This window comes from Prionailurus bengalensis, chromosome D4 (assembly GCF_016509475.1).
Source record: "Prionailurus bengalensis isolate Pbe53 chromosome D4, Fcat_Pben_1.1_paternal_pri, whole genome shotgun sequence".
In the NCBI taxonomy this organism is placed as follows: Eukaryota; Metazoa; Chordata; class Mammalia; order Carnivora; family Felidae; genus Prionailurus; species Prionailurus bengalensis.
The window spans coordinates 81,416,382-81,441,208 of NC_057359.1; the positions used below are offsets into that span (position 1 = coordinate 81,416,382).

Sequence of the window (24,827 nt, forward strand, 5' to 3'; positions counted from 1 at the left end):
AGCCATAGAGCGTGCGCAGTGCCTGGAAGGCCTGTGGGGGTCTGTGGGCGGGGCTCCGAGCCGGCCCCGCCCATCTTGGTTGTCATAGTGAGGCGGGACGCACTGAGACTCCAGGATCCCAACCGCTGGAAGCTAGAGGCTGGTGTCATGGAGTACACGGGGAGCCAATACATTGGGGAATATGTAGACGGGAGGTAAGGGCCTCATCTGACTCATGTCTTAAATCTGTGACTTGTTAAAGACGGCTGCCTTTGCAAAGCACTTTGTGCCAGGCATTTTCACAAACTTTATTCCTTTTATCCTTCGGGACAACGCTTTCAGATATGATTGCTTATTTCCATTTTACAGTTAAGAAAAATGAGACCCAGTGAAGTAAAGTGACTTGCTCAAGGACACATATAATAAGCAGCATAGCTGAGATATATTCATTCCATATATACGTGTGTGTTTGCTATCTGCAGTTTTAGATTTGGGGATAAAAAAATACTAAAAAATGTCAAGATCCTTGCTCTCATAGAGTTTACAGTCTAGTTGGTGTATGGCCAATAAACAAAGAAATGGGAAGATAATTTCAGATGGTGGCTTTGCCTGAATCCTCTCCTCCCCACAGCAACCCTATGAGATAGATACAATACTCATTTTACAGATGGAAAAAGTGAGGCTTGGAGTAATTATGTAACTTGCTCAAAGTCACCTCATTGGCATTTGGCAGGTCAGAGATCAAAACCCAGGTCTGACTCCAAAGCTCATGAGCTTTCTATGGAGCCCTGCTGCTGGGCTTCTACAGAGGACACGGCCAGTTGGGGCTGCCCTTGAAGGCTTTCTGGAGGAGGAAATATTGAAGATGGGCCCTGAGGATTGGGTAGGATTTAGGTGGGTAGAGATGCAAGGTGAAGAATGTTTCCGGGCAGAGGAAGCAGCATGAGCAATAGTTCAGAGGACTTATAGGGGGAAGAGCAGGCAGTTCAGTTGGGCCGGAGTGTAAAGAGAGTGGGGGCCAGAGCTGGAAGGGTGGGTCTGTGCTCTGGCATACAGAGATCTGAGTACTGTGCACAGTTCTGTGAGTGGGAGGAGCCACTGATGGATAGATCCTTTGTAGGGCTGGGCACTAGGAAATCTAATTTACTTTGCACTGTTATCTCTCCTCATAATGCATATGTCACTTAGTAAATGTTGGCTGAAAGAATTCATAAAAGAATGAAAGTAAGAAAAGAAAGAAAAAAAGGAAGAAAAAGGAAATAAAGGAAGAAGGAAAGAAAGGAGGAAAGAAAGAAAGAAAGAAAGAAAGAAAGAAAGAAAGAAAGAAACTTGTGATATGGTAATCATGTCCTCACTATGGATTGAGATCTTTATCTCTTCTTTTTAAAAAAATAAATGCAATGTTTATTTATTTTTGAGAGGGGGGCAGAGAGAGATGGAGTGTGAGCAGGGGCAGAGAGAGGGGAAGACACAGAATCCGAAGCAGGCTCCAGGCTCTGAGCTGTCAGCACAGAGCCCGACATGGGGCTCAAACTCATGAACCACAGTGTAATGACCTGAGCCAAAGTCAGTGGGTCGTTTAACTGACTAAGCCACCCAGGCACCCCTGTTTGTTCTTTTTAACTTACTTTGAATTTATAATGAAGGGTTTTTGCCTTGAATGAATAAAAGAAAAATGGGAGGGAAGGAAAGAGAGGAAGAGAAGGGAAAGAATGAGGGAGGGAGGCGGGGTGGAAATAGAGAGATCAAGTCAGAGCCCATAGTTGTCCCAGGAAGAGGTAGCAGGACCCTGAACCAAAGCAGAGGCAGTGGGGCTTCAGGAAAGAGAGAGATGTATAAGTTCGGGAATTTACATTGTCAGGACTTGGCAACTGATTGGCTCCCAGTCCCACTCAGAGACTGCCTCCAGTCCCAACTCAGTGCCTGGCTCTAGGCTTTGAACCTGGAGGATTCTGGTACCATTCGTGGAAATTGAGAACTCTGAGAAGGGGCTGCTCTGGAGGAGGAGAGTATGAGTTTCATTTGGGGGGAGCTGGAGATGCCTATAGAAGGTCTGAACAATGAATGTCCAGTTTGCCGTTTAAAAAAAGGGAGCAGGGTTCTAATCTCAGAGAAGGATTTTGATGGAAACGGAAATGGTAGATGTGATTTCAAGCAAAAAGATAAAGGAGAAAAGGCATTCTCTCTCCTCTCACATCTCGCAGTAGAATAAAAGCAAAATCATTTTTGAGTTCTTAGTCTATATTGGGCATTCTGCCGTTGTTTCATAGCTATTATTTCATCCAATTATCTCAACTTTGGGGAGGAGTATTGTCATTATCCCCATTTTATAGAGGAGAAACTCGGGCTCATCAGAGAGGTGAAGGGGCTTGCCCAAGGTCACACAGGCTCATAGGTGGAGCCAGGCCTGGATTGGGCCTGGTGACCCCAGGTCTGCATGGCTCAGGAACTGTGCTTCAAGCACAGTGGCATCTTCTGTCTTCTGTCATCTGCTCAGTCACTGCACCCTTCTGTTTCCATTCCTTATGCGGCGGATGTTTGCAGAGCACCTGTGTGAGCAGAATCATGATTCCAAGAACTAAGGATACCAAGGTCTTCATTAAGAAGCTTCAGTGAAATAGGGGATACAAGGAATACAAGTACAACGCAAGGCAGAAAGTGCTGAGCATCCAACGGAAGTACACACAAAAGCCTAAAGAAGTTCAGAGTTAGAAGAGGTGACTTCCAGCTAGCAGGGAGGAATAGAGAAGGAATACAGGAACAAAGAAATGAAGGAAAGTGTCTCTCTTCAGTACTTGCTGCATGGAAGGCCCTTCACTAGGAAAATCATTATACATTATCTGAGTTGATCTTGGGCATTAATCTCAGTCGCTTTCACACATGAAATGAGTGGTCAGCTGGTCAAGCTGGGCATCCCTGCCCTGTGCTCCTGTTAAGCGCCTGTCTTTCCCCCACATGGCAATTACCACACATTATGTATTTACTTCATTGTGTCCCCCACTAGACTGTGAGCCCCCTCGAGGGGCGGGGGGTTACTTCGTATGCCTTGATCATTGTTGTGACCAGGTTGTACCCTGCAGACCAGACTCACCACGTATGGTAGGTGTTGATAGATAGTGGATGCTCTGGAAATATCTGTTGGAAAAAAGGGAAGGAAGGAAGGAAAACAAAAAGGTTTAGGGAAGTCTCCAAGATGATACAGCCAGGAAATGGTGAAATAAGATTCAAGCCTATGTCTCCTAAGTTTCATCCTTTTCCAAATTCTCTACAAGTGGTATAGAGGGCAGGGGTAGGCTGATCATGGGGGACAGGGAAGACCCAGAACGAGCTGCCAGGAAACCTGGCCCTAGTCTCTGCTTCACAGTGCTGTGTGGCTTTGGGCACATCCCTCCCCTCTCTGGGCCAACCAACGGGTGTGTCGGGGGAAGTGTGAACTCCAGGACAGCCTATAGGTAAGGTGGAAGACCAACAAAACTGCACCCGCCCCCACCTTCAACAACACAGACCCTCTCATTTTTTAATTTTTGAGGGAACTGAAGAAAAAGTTTGGTTTTGAACAAAATATTACTGGGACGGTAACATCAGAGGACCCTGAGGATGAGGTTCCCACTTGCTCGCCTGTGCCTGTCAGCTCTGATCCTCCAGCCGCCATGCACGGTTCAATCATTTCCCTTTGTCCTTGCAGGATGGAGGGTGAAGCCGAATACCTCCTCCCTACCGAAACAAAGTATGTTGGGGAAATGAAGGACGGCATGTTTCATGGCCAAGGAACCCTGTACTTCCCCAACGGGAGCCGCTATGATGCCATTTGGGAAAAGGGACTGGCCGTGAAGGTGATCAGCCTGAGGAGGGGAGGTTGCAGAGAGCAAAGCCTTGGACAGGAAAATCCCCCACTATGGAGCACCCTGACCTCTCCATCCAGTGCCCACCTCTTTCCATTCCCTCTTCTCCCTTCCTACTGATCTCCCAGGGTTCTAGAATCCTCTCCTCTGGATCCAGAAGGGCCCCTGGAGAGGCCATGATGAGTTTGAATCCTATTGTGCCACTAACTGTGTGACCTTGGGCCCACGAATTCCCCTATAAACTGGGGACAATAGTTGTACATCATATTGCTACTGTAACAAATTACTACAAACCCCGTGCCTTAAAACAACATAGATTTATTACCTTACAGTTCTGGAAGTCAGAAGTCTAAAATAGGTCAGCAATGCTGCATTCCTTCCAGAGGCTGAACGGGAGAATCCATTTCCTTACCTTTTCCATCTTCTAGAAGCTTCCTGCCTTCCTGCATCACTCTGACTTCCGCCTCCATCATCACCTCTCCTTCTCTCTGCGTTTTCCATCATCTCGTCTTCTATCTCTCTGGCCCCCTCGCTTCCCTCTTATAAAGACCTTCGCAATCATACTGGGCCCACCCAGATAATCCAGGAAAATCTCCCCATTTCAAGATCCTTAACTTAATCACACCTGCAAAGTACCATTTGCCACATAGGGTTAACATTTTTACAGGTTCCGGCATTTATGTGTGGGTATCCTTGGGGAATCGTTATTAGCCTGCCAGAATAGTACTAGCCACTTCCTAGGGTGGTTGTGAATGCAAATGAGGTGATATCTGTAAGCCCTTTGCTCAGTACCTGGCATAGAGCTGGCACTCAGTGTTAGGTCATAGAACTGCTGCTGTCACCGCTACTGGTATCATGACAAACATCTGACCCATCTAATCCCACCTAGTATTTGTGGGCCCATGAATACAGTTCAGGGAGCCAGTGCAATGTCCTGATTTATATGGGAGAACAGTTTTCTCTGAGGAAAGGTCTATTGCTGTCATTGGTTTTACTAATAGCCACCTTAAGAAGGTTAAGAAACATTCCTTGTTTTACAGCTTGGAGACTCTAAGCCCCAGGAAGGGGATATGACTTTTCCAAGGTCACACAGTGAATTAATAGTATCGGAATTTCCATCTATGTTTCCTGATGCCCAGGCCAATGCGACCTCTACATCCTGGGGATTCCTTCAGCGCTAAGGCAGCAAAAGCAGAACGTACATGTTTGGACAAAGGGCTATGACTGATGGCCATGACCTTTTCAGCTACGACTGAATGCTTACTCTATGCCAGGCACTGTGCTAGATGCTTTGCCAGTACTATCTCATTGAATCGGCCCTATGACATATATATTCTTATCATGCGGTTTTGCAAACGAGGAAACCAAGGGCTCGGTCATCTGCCCAGCATTGCGCAGTGAGTTGCCACATTTTGAGTGCCAGTCACAGAGAGCCCAGCACTGTAGCCATTCCTTCTAATCATCACAGCCATAATGGCTGTGATAGTTATCACTTCTCTTCTGCGGCAATAAGAAAGCCACCTCTCCCCTTGACATCCGTCCTTCTTGGCAGAAGGGCAGCCTCATGCCTGCGCGCATGCTCCTTGTCTTCCAGGGCACGTACACCTTCTCCGACGGGCTGCAGTACGATGCCGAGCACTGGCATTACTGCGACGGCTATGACCGGAGGTTTTACACCGAGATCTGCTATGGCTTGAAGCCTGCAGGTACCTGGGCACCCGCCCTTTTCTTCACACCCAGACCGAGAGGGGAACGAAGAGGAAGGGCCGTGGCCTATTGAAGGAACCCAAAAGAGAGGAGGCATTGAGCAGAGGCCGCAGGACACAAAAGAGCCAGGTTGTAGAGCCAGAAAGACCAGTCCTCACATCTCCGCTGTACCAGCTGGGGACCACAGGCAGGGCGTTCACAGCTCTGTGCCTCAGTTTCTCTCCTGCGAAATGGGACGATAGCATCATCCACCCCACAAGTGTGTTGAAAGTAAGATAAGGCATGTATAGGGTTTGTAGCAACGTCTTGCTCACGGTGGGCGCACGGTCCATCTCAGCCACGTTATTCCTAGAACCAGTAGCACAGAAATTGAGCAGCACCGAAGGAGCATGAGCTCCATGTATCAAATGCTAGCTGGGGCTCTCCAGAATCTCCAGATGACCCTGCCGTGCCTGCCGGTCTGGTCCCATGTTGTATTGGAGGAAGCCGAGGCCCAGGGGTCCAGACATGCTTCCCAGGAGCGGAGTTCCCAAGGGGCCCAAGTCTTCCTCTCTGCGTTCCCCGTATCATCAGAAACCGTGCTCCGTCATGGAGGGTTACGTTTGGGCCTAGACTCTGGACTCAGAGCAGCCACTTAAGGGGCTCCTTTGTGTCTCAGGGGCTTGTGCGAGGTCCGCTGCACCTCAAGAGTATAGTTTCTGACACGGCTGAGACAATGCATCCAGAATGACACGTGGGACAGTGACTTTTCAAATTATAAGAATAAATCCTAACTTAGGAGATGATGGGGTGTAGTTGACTGAGCCTGGAGCTGGAAGGTCTGGGTTTGAGTCCTAAATTCCCTGTCAATAGCTGGATGAGCCTGGGCAAGTCAGCCTCCATGAGGGTAGAAACCTCCAGAAAGCACCCGGGGTGGAATCAAACCCGGCTCAAACCGTGGCTATGTCACCTTGAATCAGTTAGTTGATCAGGTGAGCCTTCTCTCCCTTTGTCTCCATTGTCAGCTCTTCCCCCCACCCCAGTTATTAATTTGGGGGTTCCCAGGGCTCTCCGTCCTTAAGCCCTATTCTGTTATCCTTCTGTACCCTATCCCTAAACAAGCTGATTCGCTTCTAAGCCTTCATTTATACCATCAGCTTCCAATGGAAATCAAAATCCCTGAGCCCTGGGTTCCTGCAGCCAACTTCCCCAACACCTGTGTTTGTCATCCCTCACTTTGTCTACACTGAACTTGTTACCTTCCCCACCAGCCCCTTCTCCCCCCGTGATTGCTCCCTCAGAGACTGTCGCTCCAGCCCACCTAGATGGGCTGAGTCCTGCCTTCTTTCCCCATGTACAAGCAACTACCTGGTCCTGTGGATTCTACCTCTTAAATATATTCATTCATCTGTTCATCACATAATCGCTTACCCGAGATCTAGGTTTGACTCACTCTGGGCCATTCTACACTCTGCAGTCACTCTACCCTCATCTTTGAGGAACGTGACTGGGATTGACACTCCCCCGCCCCCACCCCCACCACATACTCTTCAGTGCCTCCTCACTACCCTCAAGATAAGGTTCCAAATTCTTAAAATGACCTGCATTCTCTCGCTCCTGCTGCTGTCCCCAACCTCATCCCACACTACCTGCCTTTCTTGGATAGTCTCTCCTCCTTCGCATACTGGCTATACCTCTATTCCTTGAAAAGACCATGATCTTTCCTACTGTTCCCTCTGCTGGGAAGCTCTAACCCCTCACTTCACCCGGAGAACTCCTTCCCATCCTTCAGGTTTCAGCCTAATGCCCCTTAGCCTGGGGTTCCTTCCCTGAATTCCCAGACAAGGCAGGATCTCCCTGTGGCACACTGCAGAGCAGCCATGGCTGTGCCCAGAGCTCTAACATGAGTGCACAGAGTCTCTCTTCCCAAGTCGACTGAGCTCTACGAGGGCGGGGGGTCAGTCTTATTCACTGATGTGTCCCCAGTGCCTGGCACGTTGCTGAGCATACAGTAGGCATCAGAAAAGAGTTACACAGGGAGGATAATACTGACTTCACAGCAGGGAGAGATGGGGGAGTGGGAATTAAGGCAATGACATTGAATTTCCTGAGTACCTACTCTGGGTCAGACACTGGCTGGACCGCCGGGGGCCTGAGAGCAGAGGGCACAGTCTCTTCCTACCAGGAGCTGCCAGGCTGGATGCCACTTAAGAACCTTGTAAACGGCTCCTCCTGGGCTACTTATGACAGGGCCTGGACTTTGTCATGGTCTCATCACCCTGACTGAAGCCTGTAGGCAGAGAGAGAGCCCCTGGCCACAGACACTCAGCTGTCACATGGAGACACTCAGCTGGTTTTGTCAGAGGTGGGGCTCGTAGGCAGTGCGGTGACCTTCCTGGCATCCTTCCTTCTCCTCCAGCAATTCCCAACACAGCAGCTTTATCCTAAGTACCCACTGCCTGCCCACGTCACTGGGAACTTGGCAGAGCTCTGCGACAGCCACCTCTTAGCCTCAAGGGCGGGGGGAGGGGGGGGTGGTGGGGGAAGCTTAAGGCTGCCCCTCCTCCTCGCTGAGTATCTGTGAGACGGCACTGGCATGAGGCTCCGGGGAGAGAATGGCTGGAGAGGGTTCGGCACAGAATAAGTGCTCCGTAACCGTTAGCCAATAATACACAGAGGGGTTATCATTAACCAACATAGGAGCAGCTGTGCGCAGGACTGAACCCACCCCCCCACCCCCACCCCCTGCCACGAGCCGTGAACATGGTGCTCTGCTCGGTGGGCATCCAGCCCTCGGTCCAGAGAACAGGGAATTACAGGAAACACACATTAGAAAGATCCCTAGAAGTTATTTATTCCAACCTTGCACCCATTACTCGGGCCTCAGCCTTCCAAGATACACAACACGCAGGGCAGTGTGACCTACAAGGTGCACCAGCTCCTCTTGAGCTCCTGGTGGTTTGGACGCCCCTGGTCCTGTCAGCGGTGCCCGGGACATCAGCGGATTAACCTGTAGGTTTCACGGCCGGGTGTCTAGCTGCTTCCTAGCTGGAGAGTCTTGGGCAGGTTACTTGACCTCTTTGAGACTCAGTTTCTTTACCTGAAATGGGGCCACTGGATGCTGTGAGAATTAAATGACACTGGCAGGAGTTAATGAATTTCCAGGCACAAGATGGTCACTCACTAAATGGCAGCTGCTGTGGTCATTTTGGTAAGAGTCAAAATTCTCCACTCCTGGATGCTTGCCCACCCGACGCATTTCTTCCTACGCTTCTCCTTACATACGCCCTGCTCCACACGGTTTCCTGAGTGAGGCCTGATGACTCATGCCTCCATCCTTCTGCCAGACGTGCCTTTCTGTCCACATGGCTGACTGTGATGCACCCTCACGGTCTCTCTGCCTCCACAACCTATGCCCTTTGGCCTGGTGTCCCTAGCAATGGAGGATGGGGTCAAGGAAAGAAGTTGCGGGTCTAGTCCCCAAGACCCTGCTCACAGAGCCGTTTTCAGGAAGCTGCTCTCGGGCACTGCTCCTGCTGCTCTGAGTCGGGAGTGTTCAGCCCAAGGGCGGTAGCAGATACTCACGTGAGCAACCAGCCAAAAGTGGACGTTAGGGAGACCAGGTTTAGATTTGGCCTTGGTAGTGAGCGGATTATCCACTGTGTCTTTTCAAGGGATCTCTCAAGTCACCAATATGGACCCGCCTAGAAAAATCCCTGAAGGCTGTTACGATTGCGGAGATGGCTTCTATGACCCGGTCACAAGGATAATCAAAGACTATAGGAACCGCTTTTTGAGAAATGCAGGTATGTTCGTTCTGACACCCTGCGGCACATGTTTTCTCTCCTCTCATTTACCCATAGGTTTGTGCATATGTGTGCGCACACCTGTGTGCATTTGGTGAGAAAGAAACTTTTACTGATAAAAGCCAAAAATTATTATCTGTTGCACAATTGGGAGTTCTTACGGCTGACAAGTCTGTACGATACAGTCATAGAATGAGGCAAAGGACACTTGTGGTTAACTGTGACTGCAGAGAAGGATAGCACGAAAAGGATTAAAGTACATATTTTTGCGTGCTTCCCTTTGACTCGTATTTAATGAGCACTTACTAAACGCTAGACACTACAGGCACCAAAGCTGGACCCCAACCCCCTTCCTCATGGAGCGTATGTTTTGACAGGTAAGAGACAAGCACCAGAAAGGGTTGATCGCATCATGGAATAAGCCCAGTAAAAGGGGAAAACGTGGCCCCAGATTGGGGCAGGGGGAGAGGTGAAGGCGGGGAGTCCAAGGGAGGTGGGAGGGATGCTGTGGGAGCACAGAGAAGGGATACCTCGTCCAGAATTGGAAATTCAGAGGGTCTCAAGAAGGAAGTGACAGCTAAAATGAGACCTAACGAGTAACTGGGAGTTGGCCACAGGGCATGGGGAGAGGTTTTCCAGAGAGGAAATAGCACAGGTAAATGTCGAGAAGGTGAATGATACCATGTGGTACCAGAATGCTGGCTGGCGCCCTCAGCCATGGGAGTACCTTGGAGGATCCAGGACCTCAGCTGGTGAGCGGACACAAGCTGATCAGGCTTATGGTGACCAAACTCAGAGGAGGCCAGTGTACAAGTAAGGACACTTTCCTTTAACATGGTGATTCGGAACCTTTCACTTTCCTAGAGACACAGTCCCACTAGGAATAACAAGAACAATGGGCCCTCTTCCTAGAAAAATGTGTGTGCACACACATAAACATGCATATGCACACGCACGCACGCGCGCGCGCACATTTTGCATATAGTCTTAAGGACTACTTCTTAAGACCCGGGTCAAGGAACCCTGCTCTAAAATCAGAACGAAACTTCCAGGGAGACCAGGAGGCCTGGGCTGGCTGATGAGAGCCTCCTCTCCCTACAGGGGCATTTACTCAGGGAGTCAGTGGTCATCAGAAAGTTGCCTTGTGGTGCTGAAGTAAGAGTAAAGGGAATGGTCAGCTGGTCTTCTGGCTGAATCCTGGAGCGGAAATAGCGCTACCCCACCGGGGGCTACTGCGGGGAGGGTGGCAAATGTTCACATTCCACGTCTCCTGGCAGTTTGCTTTAATGACTTCCCATTTGCCATTGACAGGGTAGATTCTGCAGAACACTAATTCTCCTGGATGTTAATAGGCTCTCTATGAAGTTTCTTGATTGAGTAAGCTAAAGAGATACTGAGTGAAACAATGCTCAACAATTTCATTTATTGAAGGGCTTCTCAGGGCCATTAATATGCTAATATACTTTGTACTTTTCCTTCCCAGCACTTATTTCAACTGTAATTAAAGCCTCATTTGTGTGATTAATTGCTTGAACGTCTGTCTGTTCCACTAGACTGTAAGATCCATGTGAGCAGGAACTCTGTCTCTGTATCAGGCAGGGTCCAGACAGGAGGACAGAGTGAACTTCGTATCAGGAAATTAGTTAAAGAGATATTGGAGTACTGAAAAAGCATCGAGGTGACAGAATAAATAAATAACTGCAGGGAGCGACTACTACCTCAAGAACTGGGGGAGGAGCCGGAGACTGGGCTATTAGAACCTAGAGGGTCAAGAGAGGGCCCCCCAGAAGCAGCAACTCAGACCTGTGGGGAGGGGCCGCTGCCCAGCGGGGCTTCTGGAGAGAGAGCCATAAAGCGGATGGTAGGATCCCGGGGAGAACTGTAAACTGGAAGTGAGTTGGGCCGCATTGCTGACATTGACACTGACGCGAGCAACCAGCAACACAGAAAAGAGCGTGTTCCCCTCTGCCTCCACGTGCCTTGCAGTATCTAACTGGGGGCCGGCCGGCAGAGCAAAGACGTGTCCCACAGCTCGGTCCCGACTGCAAAGTGAGAATAGAATGGTAGGTTTGGAGCTGAGAGTCAGCAGCTCGGTCACTGGCACAGTCCCGCCACCCTTTGGTTGTTGTTTGGCGTCCATACTTACTCTTCTGTCCTACAGACGGAACACGTTCGTTCGTGCCCTTCTGTGTGACTCGTTTGGAGGAGCCTTCATACAAATGCAAAGATGCTCTCGCCTTTCTTCCTAAGGGGGGAGTTCCTCCCCCCTCCCTCTGGGGCAAGTCCTGGGGATGAAGGGCGATTGAGCAGGGGTGAGGGGGACTGACCACCTGGCTGGGATACAGGGTGTCAGTCAGGAAAAAGGTATCATAAGTGATAGGTCTTAAAGAATGAGCAGGGATTTTGTTAGCAAGGATGTTGGGGAAGAGCATTCCATGTAGAGGGAACAGCATATGCAAAGACACAGAGGCATAAAAAAAAAGGCATGGCATGACTAGGGAATCAGAAATTGTGGTTCCCAGAATCCTACCAAGCCATGCTTGGTAATAAAATTGAAAATGCATCATGGCACAAACAGATAGAGCACTGAGGATTTTTAGGGCAATGAAGTTACTCTGTATGACACGACAGGGATGGCTCCATGTTGTTATACGTTTTTCCGGCCCCGTTGAACGTACGCACCAGAGTGAACCCGAATGTAAACTTTGGACTATGAGGTGTCAGTGTAGCATCCCCAGAGGCACCCACTCTAGTGGAGAATGCTGACAATGGGAAGGCCACGCATATGTGGGGGCAGGAGGTATACACAAAATTTCTGTGCCTTCCTCTCAATTTTGTTGTGCATCTAAAACTGCTCTGGAAAAAAAAATAGCCTTTAAAAATGCATCATGAGAAGGGAAGGCCATTCTTAGGAGTTTTGGAGAAGGGTGGACACCGACGACTGGTCCACAAACACTTAGTGGTTAGTTGCCGTGGCTCTGACTCTGGGTTAGGCAGCATCATAGAGTCTTCTCTCAGGGAGCAGGAGAAACCGACAGTAAATCAGGGTTGCCACAAGAGAACCTAGTAGGTCCCTGGAGGTCAGGGTCAGTGGGCCAGCAAGGTTTCCCGGAAAGAGCAAGATCTAACGGGAAGCCTAAACAAGAGCAGACACGTGCAGCAGGGTTGGGAAGAGTGTTTGAGGCAGAGGGAACAGCACGCGCTAAGGATAAGATGTGGGAGATCGCTCCTATTTAGGGGCTACAAGTGGTTTGGGAGCATGAGACAACAGTATGTCGAGGGAAGAAATGTAAGAGAGGAAGCCCCAGGGGTGGGAAGGGGAAGAGCAGTAGGGGGGACAAGGGAGGGTAGTGTAGTAACTGATTCATCATTTGGAGAGATTTCTCTGGTTGCATATAGGGAAGGGGCCAAAGGGGGTAAAACTAGATCGGAAAGATGGCGAGATGGCGAGAGAGGAGCACCTGAAGGGATTCGGGCCCCAGTGCTCTGTGCCAGAGGCCCGGGTTCCGAGTCCGGGCCCAGCTCTCGGGCTGCCTGCTGGCTGACCCTGGGCCAGTGCCTTCCCTCTCTGGGCCCCTGGCTCTTCATCTGTAAAATGAGGGGGTCAGGCTGGATAATTCCTAGGGTCCTTCCAACCTTAAGAGTCCGCGATGGAGGAGAAAGGTAGCCAGGGGGTATTTTGGTCCTGATATTATAGGACAGATCGAGCTTGGAGCGTCCTGAAAACCACTAAAAGGAGTCTCCGTGTATGGCCACCTAGTCATTACCTTTGACTCACCTCACCCTGCCAGGGACTGATCCGGACTTCTGTCCATCTCCTGTTTTCTCCGGGGCCCTTTCTCCCCTGCATTCTGGTCTGCCCCCATAAACAGTGCTTCCTGTTGGCCTCCTGAAGGTACAGGGCTGCCGGCCGTGCGGGCCTAAGGTGGTGCCTGAGGCCATCCCAGAATAAACAGAGTGGCCCGAGCCACTGCTATTACGAAGTGCATGCCACCTTGGCTGGGTCAGGGCCGGGGATGCTCTTTTTATAGGAGGTCACAGGCTAGGGCACCAGCAGGAGGGTCGCCTTTGGTTCACCCTCGGGCCTCTCTGGAAGGCTCCGGCTCCTTCCCTGCCTCGCACTGGCTTCACCCCCCAGACCTGATGGGAAAGCCCTAGCCCACTGAACTACGAACTGCTGAATGGCAAGCATGCCTGACAACCCCGGGTTTGCTAGACTTGGGTTTTGAGAATGCCTTTCTTACCTGGGGAGGATGTACCTGCTCGCTGGAATCGGATGAGAATTTAAATCTATCCTTCCACTCACCAAAAGGCCTTTGAGTGTCCACCGTGTGCCGGGCTTTGGGGATCTGAGCAGGCAAGAGTTCTCTCAGACTGTGGCTCTCAAACCTTTGGACCCAGGCCCACAGTAAGCAGCAACGTACATCACAACCCAGTACACACAAACACACACACATTTGTATGTATTCTTTGTACACATGATGTACTAGGATATTTTCTGTTTTAATCTTTTAAGTTTATTTATTTATTTGGAGAGAGACAGAGGGCAGGAGAGGGGCAGACAGGGAGACAGAGACTCCCAAGGAAGCTCTGCACAGTCAGCGCAGAGCCTGATGAGGGGCTCGAAGTCACGAACCATGAGATCATGACCTGAGCAGAAATCGAGAGTCAGACGCTTGACGGACTGAGCCACCTAGGTGTCCCTATTTAATTTTAAAAATCCTGGTTGCTAGGCACTGAATGGATTTCACAACCCTCGTGAAGTTTGGGACCAACCATTGATAGATCATTGTCCTAAGCAGCCTTCCCTGACCAACCTCCTCCCGTCCCCTCTGTCTCCTGCTCCATTGGGTTAGGTGTCTCTCCTCCATGCCCCACCAGCCTCCCTAACAGCACTTAGCCCATAACTGCGGAAGCATCTTTATTTGACTAGCTCCCCCGCTAGACCAGCAGCTTCTTGAGGACAAGGACCAGGTGACTATGTCTGATTTATCACCGGGTCCCCCAGCACCTCACACAGGTCCCCAGACTTGGAGCTGATTAAATGTTTATGGAAGAAAAGCAGGTGGGCAGGCAGAGGACCTACCTACAAGCCCCTCAGATTCTTCAACAAATTATACAATATTCAGTCCCCGGCACGTAACAGACAACTTATTATTGTGAATAGTAAAAACAATCCATTGTATTTCTCCACACCTCTCAAGTTTTCAAAGCTGCTTAAGCATTGAAAAGCTTAAAAGCTTACGCATCAAAGGTCTCAAAACAGCAACCCTCTGGCCCAATCTGGTCTGCATGGTCTGTGCTTGGCTGGCCTGTGTACCTACTTGGGGCATGTACCGCCCAGGTCCCCACCACTCCCTGCTGTCAGAGCCCCAGTGGCGTCAGTCATTTCTGGTGCCCACCTTAAAGCTTTTGGGCTCAGGAGCACTGCATCTCAGGTGGACCTCCCACGCATCCAGTGAGCTGGGAACGCATGTGGCCTGGCGTTAGGGAACTAGGTCTCCAGTAGTGAATGGCAGATGACAGACTGCTGGAGGTGAGGCTGGATGCAAACCCGCTCCCATCTCACTGCAGGTCCGGTGGTCTTCCTCCTGCACTTTGAGGCTGCCTTTGGGACCATAGAACCATGAGAGGTAGCAACTCAATGCAGGCAGTATTTCCAATCAATACAGCAGACACGAAGCAAAATAGAGACAGAGCTAGGACTTGCCTCCCATGGGAAACTGGGAGAGATCAGAGAGAGAGCCTGGTGTGGTGGTTAAAAGCCCAGGATCTGGAATCCACACCTCTGGCCGCCCTCTGGTCCTGGATCCACCACTGGCTAGCTTATTCCTTGTCTCCTTTTGGAGGCTCCGTTTCCTCATCTGTAAAATGGGCCTTCTAGTAGTACTTAATCTGGAGGTTAGGGAAAATGAGATTAAGTGTGTAAGACACCTGGCCCAGTGCTCGTGGCCTGTGGTTGGCGGTTGTGACTGGTATCATGGTGATTACTGACTCAGGCTGGAGGAGAGGGAGGCCCTGGGATTTGCTGAGGTTTCTCTGGGTGCTGGAGAGACAAGGAGGCTGCCAGGAGAAACGAGCCTGGATGTGCCACATCTGTCTGCCTCCTTGGGGGTTTTGCTTGGGAAATGAAATACTGCCGAAACACTGGGCCCTGCAGGCCCTTGATTGTGGCTTTTAGAGCCTCCCGGCTCATCTTTCACCGTCCTGTCTCTTCCACCCCATGTTCCAGCTCAGCCAGACGAGCTGCTTCCACCGATAAACACACCTGTGTTCTTACCTCATGTCCTCCCCCAGCCCAGGATGCCCTTCCCCCTCCTCTCCACCTGCCACGGTCCTCCACACCTCTCTGTGGTTGGCACGTGACAGGAGGCCACGGAAGAATGGCATGGGACGCTCCCGGAACATCCACGGCTCAGGGAATGGAGGGGACCCTTGCCAGCCCCTTGCTAAGCACCATACCTGCTTATCTCCTCTGCTCTTTCCTGCCATCCCAAGTGGGTCATTCTTAGGAGCCTCGGTTTGCAATGAGGACACCTGGTCTTAGATAGGTTGATACGTTGCCCCCGGTCAGACAGGCAGCCGGTGACAGAGTCGGAGACGAACCCAACTCTTGCCCACATTCTGTTCTTCTTGGCTTTGTGTCCTGGTTTATTCTTTATACGGTCATCTCCCTTCCTTGACGGAGCCATGGCTCATTCATAGTTGTTCCTGCAGGAAGCCCAGGCCCTGCCCCCCGCTGGAGCTCTGCAATGTTCCTAAATGAACGAAAAGGTCCATTGTAGAGTCTTAAGACAAAAACACCACCGTCCCCAAAGTGAGATGCTACGTTATTTGATAAAGGGCCCTTTACACACTGTGGGCCAATAAGGAAGCATTCAAAGATACTGGGGATAATTACCCTTAATATGGTGGGAAATTGGGAGATTAACCCCTACCCTCCTCCCCGTCCCTGTCATTCTGCTCAGGAAGGATAAGCCAGGCCCACGTTAGCGGTTTGTACGTGTGTCTCTTCGTGTGGCTGTGGCTTGCCTCCACGTTACTGGTAGGAATCATTTGCAAAATAACTGCACCACTAATCCTTACTCCCTCCCCGCAATTAATGACACCCCATGCGAGTGTCTCAGATGAAAGGCACATTATTAATATTCAAAGGAAAAAACCCTCGTAACCATTTTAACATATACAACTAACAATGAACTAAATTTGCTTTGTGGAAGACAGAGAGTGAGCATCCCAAATTAGTTTATGTAAAAGCTGAAATTCTTCCCCGAAAGGTCTCAGTACCATCCTCAAAGAATATCCTGATCATCAGAAATGCCGTCAAGATTCCCGCCAACATTATCCCCTTTGTTGTCTGAAATGTCGAATCAAGCACATCTGGCAAATGTCCTAGAGCTCACAAATCTTTCAAACAGCGTATAATTCCCAATGGTTAAAGAGATAACGCCACCGCTTAATCGTTCTGCTCTTCAAAATAGCACCAACTTTCCTTCAATCAGAAACAATGGCCTTGGCTTCTTAAAAATATCACATACCAGTGATTATTTGCAGAGAGGGCCCCTTTGCGTTTGAACCTGTGGGTTCCAGACAGAATTCAAAATCAGGATCACAAGCCTCATTTGAATGTGTGCTCAGTTAAATGGACAACAGGGGGAGGAGTATGAATTGGGGTCCAAAAAAGAGACCTGGTCTGTGTGATCTGGAGTCTTGGGGAGGTGACGGCTGGCTTCCCCCTCACGCTATGGTGATGCGGTGAGCTGTGACATTGACTGAGCATTTACCGTGCCCCAGACACCCAGCTAAGAGAGCGGGGAGTGTTGCCGTGATCCCTGCTTGACAAGTGCGGAAACGGAGGCTCGGAACTGAGGCTAGAGAATTTCCCCCAGGAAATGGCAGGAACCAGGATTCACATTCGGGCTCATCTGCCTCCAGAGGTTTTCCTCTTCTCCCCACTTTACCAGGCCAGCTCCCAGGTCATCTGTCCAAAGAGGCATCGGCGAAGAGCTCCCAAACATTGTTTATCTACTTCCCACCCACCTTCAGAAGGGTTGCAGAGCGAACACTTGGTCTTCCAACATTCCTCTGGCATTATTTTTTTTAACTTTTACTTATTTTTGAGAGACAGAGAGAGACGGAGCATGAATGAGGGAGGAGCAGAGAGAGGGGGAGGCAGGAATCCAAAGCAGGCTCTGAGCTGTCAGCACAGAGCCCGACGTGGGCCTTAAACCTACAAACTGTGAGATCATGACCTGAGCCGAAGTCAGACGCTTAACCAACTGAGCCACCCAGGTGCTCCTCCTCTGGCGTTATTAAACAGTTGAAAATCGGAAGCATCCCAGATGTCTAAGAGGAGGGAACTGAGTAAATAACACAAGGTGTATTCTTATAATATACACAGTGCAGTCACTAAAATGGCAGTCAAGTAATGGATCTGCTGAGATACAAAGGTACCTTATTTTATTTCTGGAGGAAAAGCAGGACAATAAAAACAACCAGCATTTCCTGAGTGCTTCCTATGTTCCAGGCACCGGTTTGAGCATGTCGCGCCATTTATTTTATTTTGTTTCATCTAATCCCCACGGTAACCCTGTGAAATGGTCGTCTCCATGACTCCCACTTTGCGGATGGAGAAGGCGAGGTGAAATGCTTTGCCTGAAGTTACACAGGCCTGGAACTTGACCCCAGGTCTAGCTGACTCAAAGCTAAAGATGGCAACTGGGCGGGTTCTGGAGTTTCTTAGTGAAAGAAAGAAGAAAGAAAAGAAAAGAAAAGAAAAGAAAAGAAAGAAAGAAAGAAAGAAAGAAAGAAAGAAAGAAAGAAAGAAAGAAGAAAGGAAGAGGAAGAAAGAAAGAAAGAAAGAAAGAGAGAGAGAAAGAAAGAAAGAAAGAAAGAGAGAGAAAGAAAGAAAGAGAGAGAGAGAGAGAAAGAAAGAAAGAAAGAAGGAAGAAAGGAAGAGGAAGAAAGAAAGAAAGAAAGAAAGAGAGAGAGAAAGAAAGAGAGAGAAAGAAAGAAAGAAAGAAAGAAGGAAGAAAGGAAGAGGAAGAAAGAAAGAAAGAAAGAAAGAAAGAAAGAAAGAAAGAAAAGAAAGAAAGGAAGGAAGGAAGAGAGAGAAATAAAGAGAAAGAAAGAAAGAGAAAGAAAGAAAGAAAGAAAGGGAAGAAAGAAAGAAAGAAAGAAAGAGAGAGAGAAAGAAAGAAAGGAAGGAAGAAAGAAGAAAGGAAGAGGAAGAGAGAAAGAAAGAGAAAGAAAGAAAGGAAGGAAGGAAGGAAGGAAGGAAGGAAGAAAAGAAAGGAAGGAAGGAAAGAAGGAAGGAAGGAAGAGAGAGAAATAAAGAGAAAGAAAGAAACAGAAAGAAAGAAAGAAAGAAAGGGAAGAAAGAAAGAAAAACGAAAGAAAGAAAGAAAGAAAGAAAGAAAGAAAGAAAAGAAAGAAAGGAAGGAAGAGAGAGAAATAAAGAGAAAGAAAGAAACAGAAAGAAAGAAAGAAAGAAAGAAAGAAAGAAAGAAAGAAAGGGAAGGAAGGAAGGAAGGAAGGAAGGAAGGAAGAAAGAAAGAAAGAAAGAAAGAAAGAAAGAAAGAAAGAAAGAAAGAAAAAGAAAGAAAGAACCGGGAACCTTCCTTGTGACATGGCAGTGGTGGTCTTTTCCCCCTAAGATCGTTCTCCGCCCACTTCTTTGCTCCAAAACTGGCCAAAGAGCAAGACTTTCAGGGCCACGGACAAACCAAGACTAATTTCGAGGCCACTGTCTTCACCTGACAGGTGAGAAACCTAGGACCTGCGGAGGGTAAGTCACCTGCCGGGCCTGCTCAGCCCACGCGTGGTAGTGTCCTGCCGGGGCCCCGCTCCCACCGGCAGCCAGGCCTCCTTCCACAGCAGACCGCGGCTGCCTGTCCACAATGCTTCTCCTGTGGTCTCGGCAAAATGGCCCAGTGAGTCTCCAGCACAGGCCCTCCCGCCGTCATCTCTCCACGACACAAAAGGCAATTTGCCCAAATGTTATAATCACCTGGAGGCTGGCACGCAGGGGCATCCCTGCCTTATCTGTGGTATTGTTAGCAGCGCCATAATGACAGCTTTGTGGGGGGATAATATCACACTTGTAACTGCCAAATAAAATGCCTGCACAGATCACACATCCCTGCCAGCAGACTCGGGCATCTGCTTTAAGCAGAAAGGGGAGGAAGGGAAGTGATGAGCATTGAAAGCCTCTCCTGGACCAGGGACTTGCCACATCCTGATCCTTTGAGGAATATATCATCACCTCTATTTGGCAGCTGGGGAAACTGAGGCTCACTGACAGATGCAGCTAGTAAAGGAAGGACTCAGAATTTGAACCCAGGCCTCTCTGACACCAGAGGCCATACTCTGGACTAGGATAGGCTGTGGCCTTTTCTGAATCTTGAACCCGTCTGAGAGCCAGTCAAAGCTATAGAACTCCCCGGAGACATACACGTGAACCCACCCACAGAATTTTGCCTACAGAGGGCAGAGTTAGCTCCGGGGAGGTCTCGGCTCCAGGACTAATAGCCTGCTCGGATTACTGCCTCTCCTTGAGCTGCGAGAATTGCCCATTGCCCCCTCTGTCCCCACCCCAATTCCAAGGGCCCTGGAAATTCCCCTCCCAGCCCTCGTGCCCATCAGATTCTGGTAACAATAAGTCCCCCACCCCCACGGCAACCTCCTGGAGGCATCCAAAGGACACAGCTTCCCCTTCCGTGGCTGGAGTCATCCCCAGGGTTGGCGAGCGTAATGGTTTGTTTTGTCTCCTTTAATAGAAGTGAGAGCAAGGCCAGAGCCCAGGGGGCAGGACCTTCGTGTACCTTCCTCAGCCCAAGCTCTGCAACTTGAGGCAGTTGGCTGAAAATCCTGCTTTACCTCCTGGAAAAAGATGCAGGTTTCCAAGCAGGGCTTTAGAATTGGACCGTCAGACCCCTGCTCTGCCATCTGTGTGATCTAGAGCTCGTCTCTTCTCTGAACACTGGTTTCCTCCTCTGAAAAGTCTGGGGAGAATAGGACCTTCCTTACAGGGTTGTGGTGAGCATTACTGAGATGACACGGGGGACACAGCAAAAGCTGTGCCTGGCCCATGAGGAGCTTAAATTACTGCAGGGTGATTACTCACACCCTGGCGGGGTGGGGGGGGGAATGTTGACGGGGGCGGGGGGGGGGGTCCTAACTCCACGCCCAAAGGGAGGAGCTGGCATCTCAGAGGCTAACTGTCCTCTGGCCTCCTCCCACCTGCTTTTGATGTAGATTTCAAGACTGGGCTGGAGGCCTGCAGGTCCCAGGATCTCTCTATCCAGCCCTTGGCATCATTCCTCATCCTCATCATTTCTTATCCACCTGGAGCCCAACACTTCTACGATTCCCCCCAGGCACGGGTCTTCACCGACCCTCTGCTGATACCAGGGTCTCACTGGGGGGCCAGACTCTGCGTCTGCCCCTCCGAACCAGCATGGGGTGGGGGAGGAAGCCGAGGCATGCACAGTCACAAGATCTGGATGGGTGCTGTCTGGACAGAAGCCCAGGGCCTTAAAGGAGTCTAAGTGTACAAGAGACTGTAGCAGACCTCCTACCCCTCAAAATATAGTTCAGAAATCAGAATCACATAAACCATAAAATAAGTGTCTGGAAAGAAGTCCAGCAAAATTCTGTATTCCTATGGGGTTTATGTTCATGTTTAATTCGAAACGTCACATACGAGGTTCTTTCTCCCAAACACTGGGAGCGCCCCTGTTTCACTGCTTCCAGGAGCCAGAAGCAGTGTGCATGAGGAGCTGAGCACCAGCGTGCCCCAAGTGTAGTTGAGATGCTGTCCTGAAAAAGGGGGTGTTTGGCTAGGCCTTAAAGGATGGGAGATGGATTTTGCTGATGGAAGGGAAGGAACAAAGCACAGAGATGCAGGGACACCGGGTGCTCCAGACGGAGCACCTGAGACTGGCTCTTGCGTTGGGCGACAGAGGAGGAGTCAAGGGAGGACTCCCTCAAGTGGTGATGGACAGACTGGGCTTTGACAGGTATGTAGGAATACATCCTTGCTGGGCATTCAAGGCACGGGGACCCAGTGCAAGGTGGAGAGAGCCTTGAATGCCATCCTTCAGACGGTGAGGGCTAAAGGCATGGCAGTTACACAGACGCTTGTCAGGGAAGTGTGTAGTGGCTGAGGGCTGCAGGTCTGGTGATAAGACTTGGGTATGCCCCTGTGCCCACCCAGTGGCTGAGGGAGCTTGGGCAGATGACATCACCTCTCTGAGCCTCAGATCCTCACCCGTCAAACAGGGATAACAGTGACTTTGCAAGATACCTGTGAGGATTGAGCTGTAGTCTGCTACTGAGTCCTGCAGATAACCTTGACACCCTGCTGGCTGCCCCCACTGGCAAAGCCTTAATTCAGCCCTTAGTATCTGCCAGCTGGAGGACAGAAGTCCCAACCGCCAGGCCTGTCCCCTGCACACAGCTGGAGAGCAGGAGTCAAAGACTACGGGCCCCAGGCTGAGTGACCTTGGCCTTGGCACATTGTTTCCCTGAGCGGCCTGTGTACAGTGGCTGGGTGTCATGAACACAAATCACAAATTTGATTACGAGTGCTTGAAAAGTGGGGCAGCAAGAGGAATGGAAATACAAGCTGTGGTGGTGGCTCGGCACCCTCCCTCCACTCGCTCACTGGGGATGTGGGGAGGCGTAAATCTGCCCCACATCCCCAGCCCCGTGAGGCCCCGTGTGCCTCCTGCCGCCGTGTGATCACCTTGCCACACACAGGATGATTCTAGTATTCAGGGATATGTATTTTTTAACCAGCTGTCTGTGCTTTTGGGCCTCGACAGCAGAAAGGACTAGGACTCTCTCTTCCAACAGTGTCAGAATGCTAACTTCTCGGTGCTTACTGCGATGTCCTTCCCCAGCACGGGGCCTATCTAAGGGATTCCCAAGGGTCGTTATAGCTCAGGGCACTTTTCCCTTCAGCAACTGAATGGAGCACCTAAAACTCCTACCTGAGACAGCACCAGCTGTGCCTACAACAGATGTTTACGAGGACTGCGTGCGATCAGGCACGCGAGGTGCAGGACTCAGCATGTAGCTAGCATGTGGAAATGCTCCCTAACTCCAGGTGGCCGTACTCCTGGGACTCCCCTCTCCCAGGCACAGCCCTAATCCAGCCCTAAGCCTGACTTTGGAGGCCTCACCCCCCTCATTTGAACATATTAAGACAAAATGTAGCCACATCCCCACATTGAATATGTATTTTTTGCTGTTAAAACTTTGAAAGGACTTTTAAAACTTTGCTTGGCAAATTATTGGACTATTAGCCTGGCTGTGACTTCTAGAGAGCCGTGTGCATACTGGAGAATTCTTGCAAAATGAGGACAGCAAGCCTACAAACTGATTTCAAGTGTAATAAAATTGTTTTGATTTCTAAATTTAATAATTAAGCCTGAATGCATTAATCATAACATTAATTTCAGTTTTGCATCTTCTCTTTATTTTAGAGTCAGTTGTTCTCTCCAAACCTCTCACATTTGAATAGGCCTTGAAAAGCTGTGGGTGCTGGGCCCTGTGTCTCTAGTTCCCCAGGGGGTGAAGCAGGCTGGTTTAATCCACCCCCCACCCTTGACCCCTCCACCCACCCAGCCCAGAATATGCTCTTTTGCAGAGAAAACCAAGAGCGGCCCCAAGGTCTCCCCTCCTGCCCCTTGGCGGGCTCTGCCTGGGCAATGACCCCTTAGTCAATATTGGCCATACCATGGCCTTGGCCTCTGGCCACCAGCCCTGCCAAGCAAAGTTCAAAGCCTCTTTCTTGTCAGGAGTTGTGCCGAGGAGGAGGTGCGGGCGTTGCCGCCCTCACTGCGGGCCCTGGCTTTGCTCAGGGCCTTGGCCCTGCCCCACAGGCTCTCACAGCCCTGCATTTGCACAGAGGGTGGGGCCGAGCTTTGAGGGCGGCACTGCCCACTGGCTGGGGCGCCAGGGTTACCAGGCACCTCCCACCCCCGCCTGGAACCACAGTTCACCCAGGGGCCAAGTGAGAGTGGGTGATGACCCCAGGAAAAGAGGGTAACCCTCATGACAGAGCCCGACACTGTGGACGAGCACTGGGCTGTCACCGAGGGATGGATGTGCCCCCTCCCTTAGCACCTGATCAAGCACACGCTGACTTCAGGTAGTCACACGCTGTCACTCACCCAGCCAGACACCGAGCGCCTCAGGCACAGCCACGTGCACACTCACAGCGCACACCTATTCACGCTTGCACATGCCCATTTGTGGCCGTGCACACACAGCCCGAGTGTGGCTTTTGCACCAGTACAGTGAACCCTTCCCCTCTGCCCTGGCAGATGAAGTGGGGCGATTTATTTCCCCCTTGAGTCTCAGTTTCTTGTCTTCAATGGGGACGCCCTGTGTCACTCACTGTGGAGAGGACAGACATGACCCTCTTCCCACAGAACCAGGCACCTCCTAGGTGCTCTGCCAGTGTGAGCCTCCTCCCCTCTCCTGAGGCTAAGGTGCCTGGTTTCATCTTGGTCCCCTCCCTTTCCCAGCGGGAGGGAGCTGCATAGCCACTGGCCGCAGGCGTGCTAAACCCAAAGGCATGCCAAGAGGTAGCAGAATCCGGCTTGTGGGCGCCCGATAGCCCGCATCCACCCATTTGCCCTCCCTGGGCTCACCTGCCTCAGCCTGCCCGCCTCACTTTGAACAAAAATCATTAGCTGAGCTGTGCTTCTTGATCCTTATGATGCTGATCCTTGTGTAAAGACCTCCTCCGCCTCTCCCCCCAGGTCCTCCCTTCATCCCCGCTGGGAATCAGAAATCCCAGGGTGTTCTGAGAGAGTCACTTAAGAACACTCTCTTGAAGGCATGCAGTTAGGGAATGAAGGCCCATCAAATGGTGATCATGGCTCCTTTTCCCTGGGTGCCAACCTGCTGCCTTTCATCCTGGCTCTGCAGGAGGTCTGATTAAACCCCCTGTACAGACAAAGAGCCCAGCTCAGAGAGGGAGAGTGGCTCGTCCAGGTCACCCAGCAAGTTGGCGACAGGGCTCAGCAGTGGACCCAACTCCTTCCGGCCTATGCCGTGCTGTCACGTGCACCCTGAAGTCTCACCTCGCAAAGACAACTCGTGGCTTTCTTTTGGTTTTTGGCATTTCCTGCGTACCAGGCACCATGCTAAGCGCTTTGCAGGAACGAGCCCAAGTAAACCTCACAGGAAGTCTTCCAGCAGGCACTTTGTAGAGAAGGAAATGAGACCCAGAGAGGTGTGAGGCCACCTGCCCGAGGTCACAGGGCTAGTGGCAGCCAAGCTCCAGTGCCCGGGCCCTTAACGGCCATGCTGCCTCCTCCCCGCCAGCCATCTGGGGGCTCCTATTGCCCTCATCTGTTGGGACATCTTCAGGATCTCTTCTCTCCCTGCACCGCGCTGACCAACGGATTGCACTGATGACACCCTCAGTGACCTGGGCCCTGCCTGTGGCCTGTGTGGGCCTGTGCCTCCCTGCCCTCACTGGGAGGCAGGCCCCAGG

At 50.6% G+C, this 24,827-nt stretch overlaps 1 protein-coding gene across 2 annotated transcripts in view; it reads left to right on the plus strand.

Moving 5' to 3' along the window:
• The first annotated feature begins 27 nt into the window (after nt 1-27).
• The window catches only part of MORN5 (MORN repeat containing 5), a 30,260-nt gene continuing 5,460 nt past the window's right edge, over nt 28-24,827 (plus strand). Inside the window, exons 1-4 of one of the 2 annotated variants that reach the window (XM_043567495.1) lie at nt 32-194; nt 3,665-3,812; nt 5,416-5,527; nt 9,182-9,313. In XM_043567495.1, coding sequence (XP_043423430.1) covers nt 148-194; nt 3,665-3,812; nt 5,416-5,527; nt 9,182-9,313 — 439 coding nt within the window. In that variant the 5' untranslated portion in view covers nt 32-147. Of the gene's footprint in view, nt 195-3,664; nt 3,813-5,415; nt 5,528-9,181; nt 9,314-24,827 lie in introns of those variants that run through there. The other variant, XM_043567496.1, reaches the window with a different exon arrangement.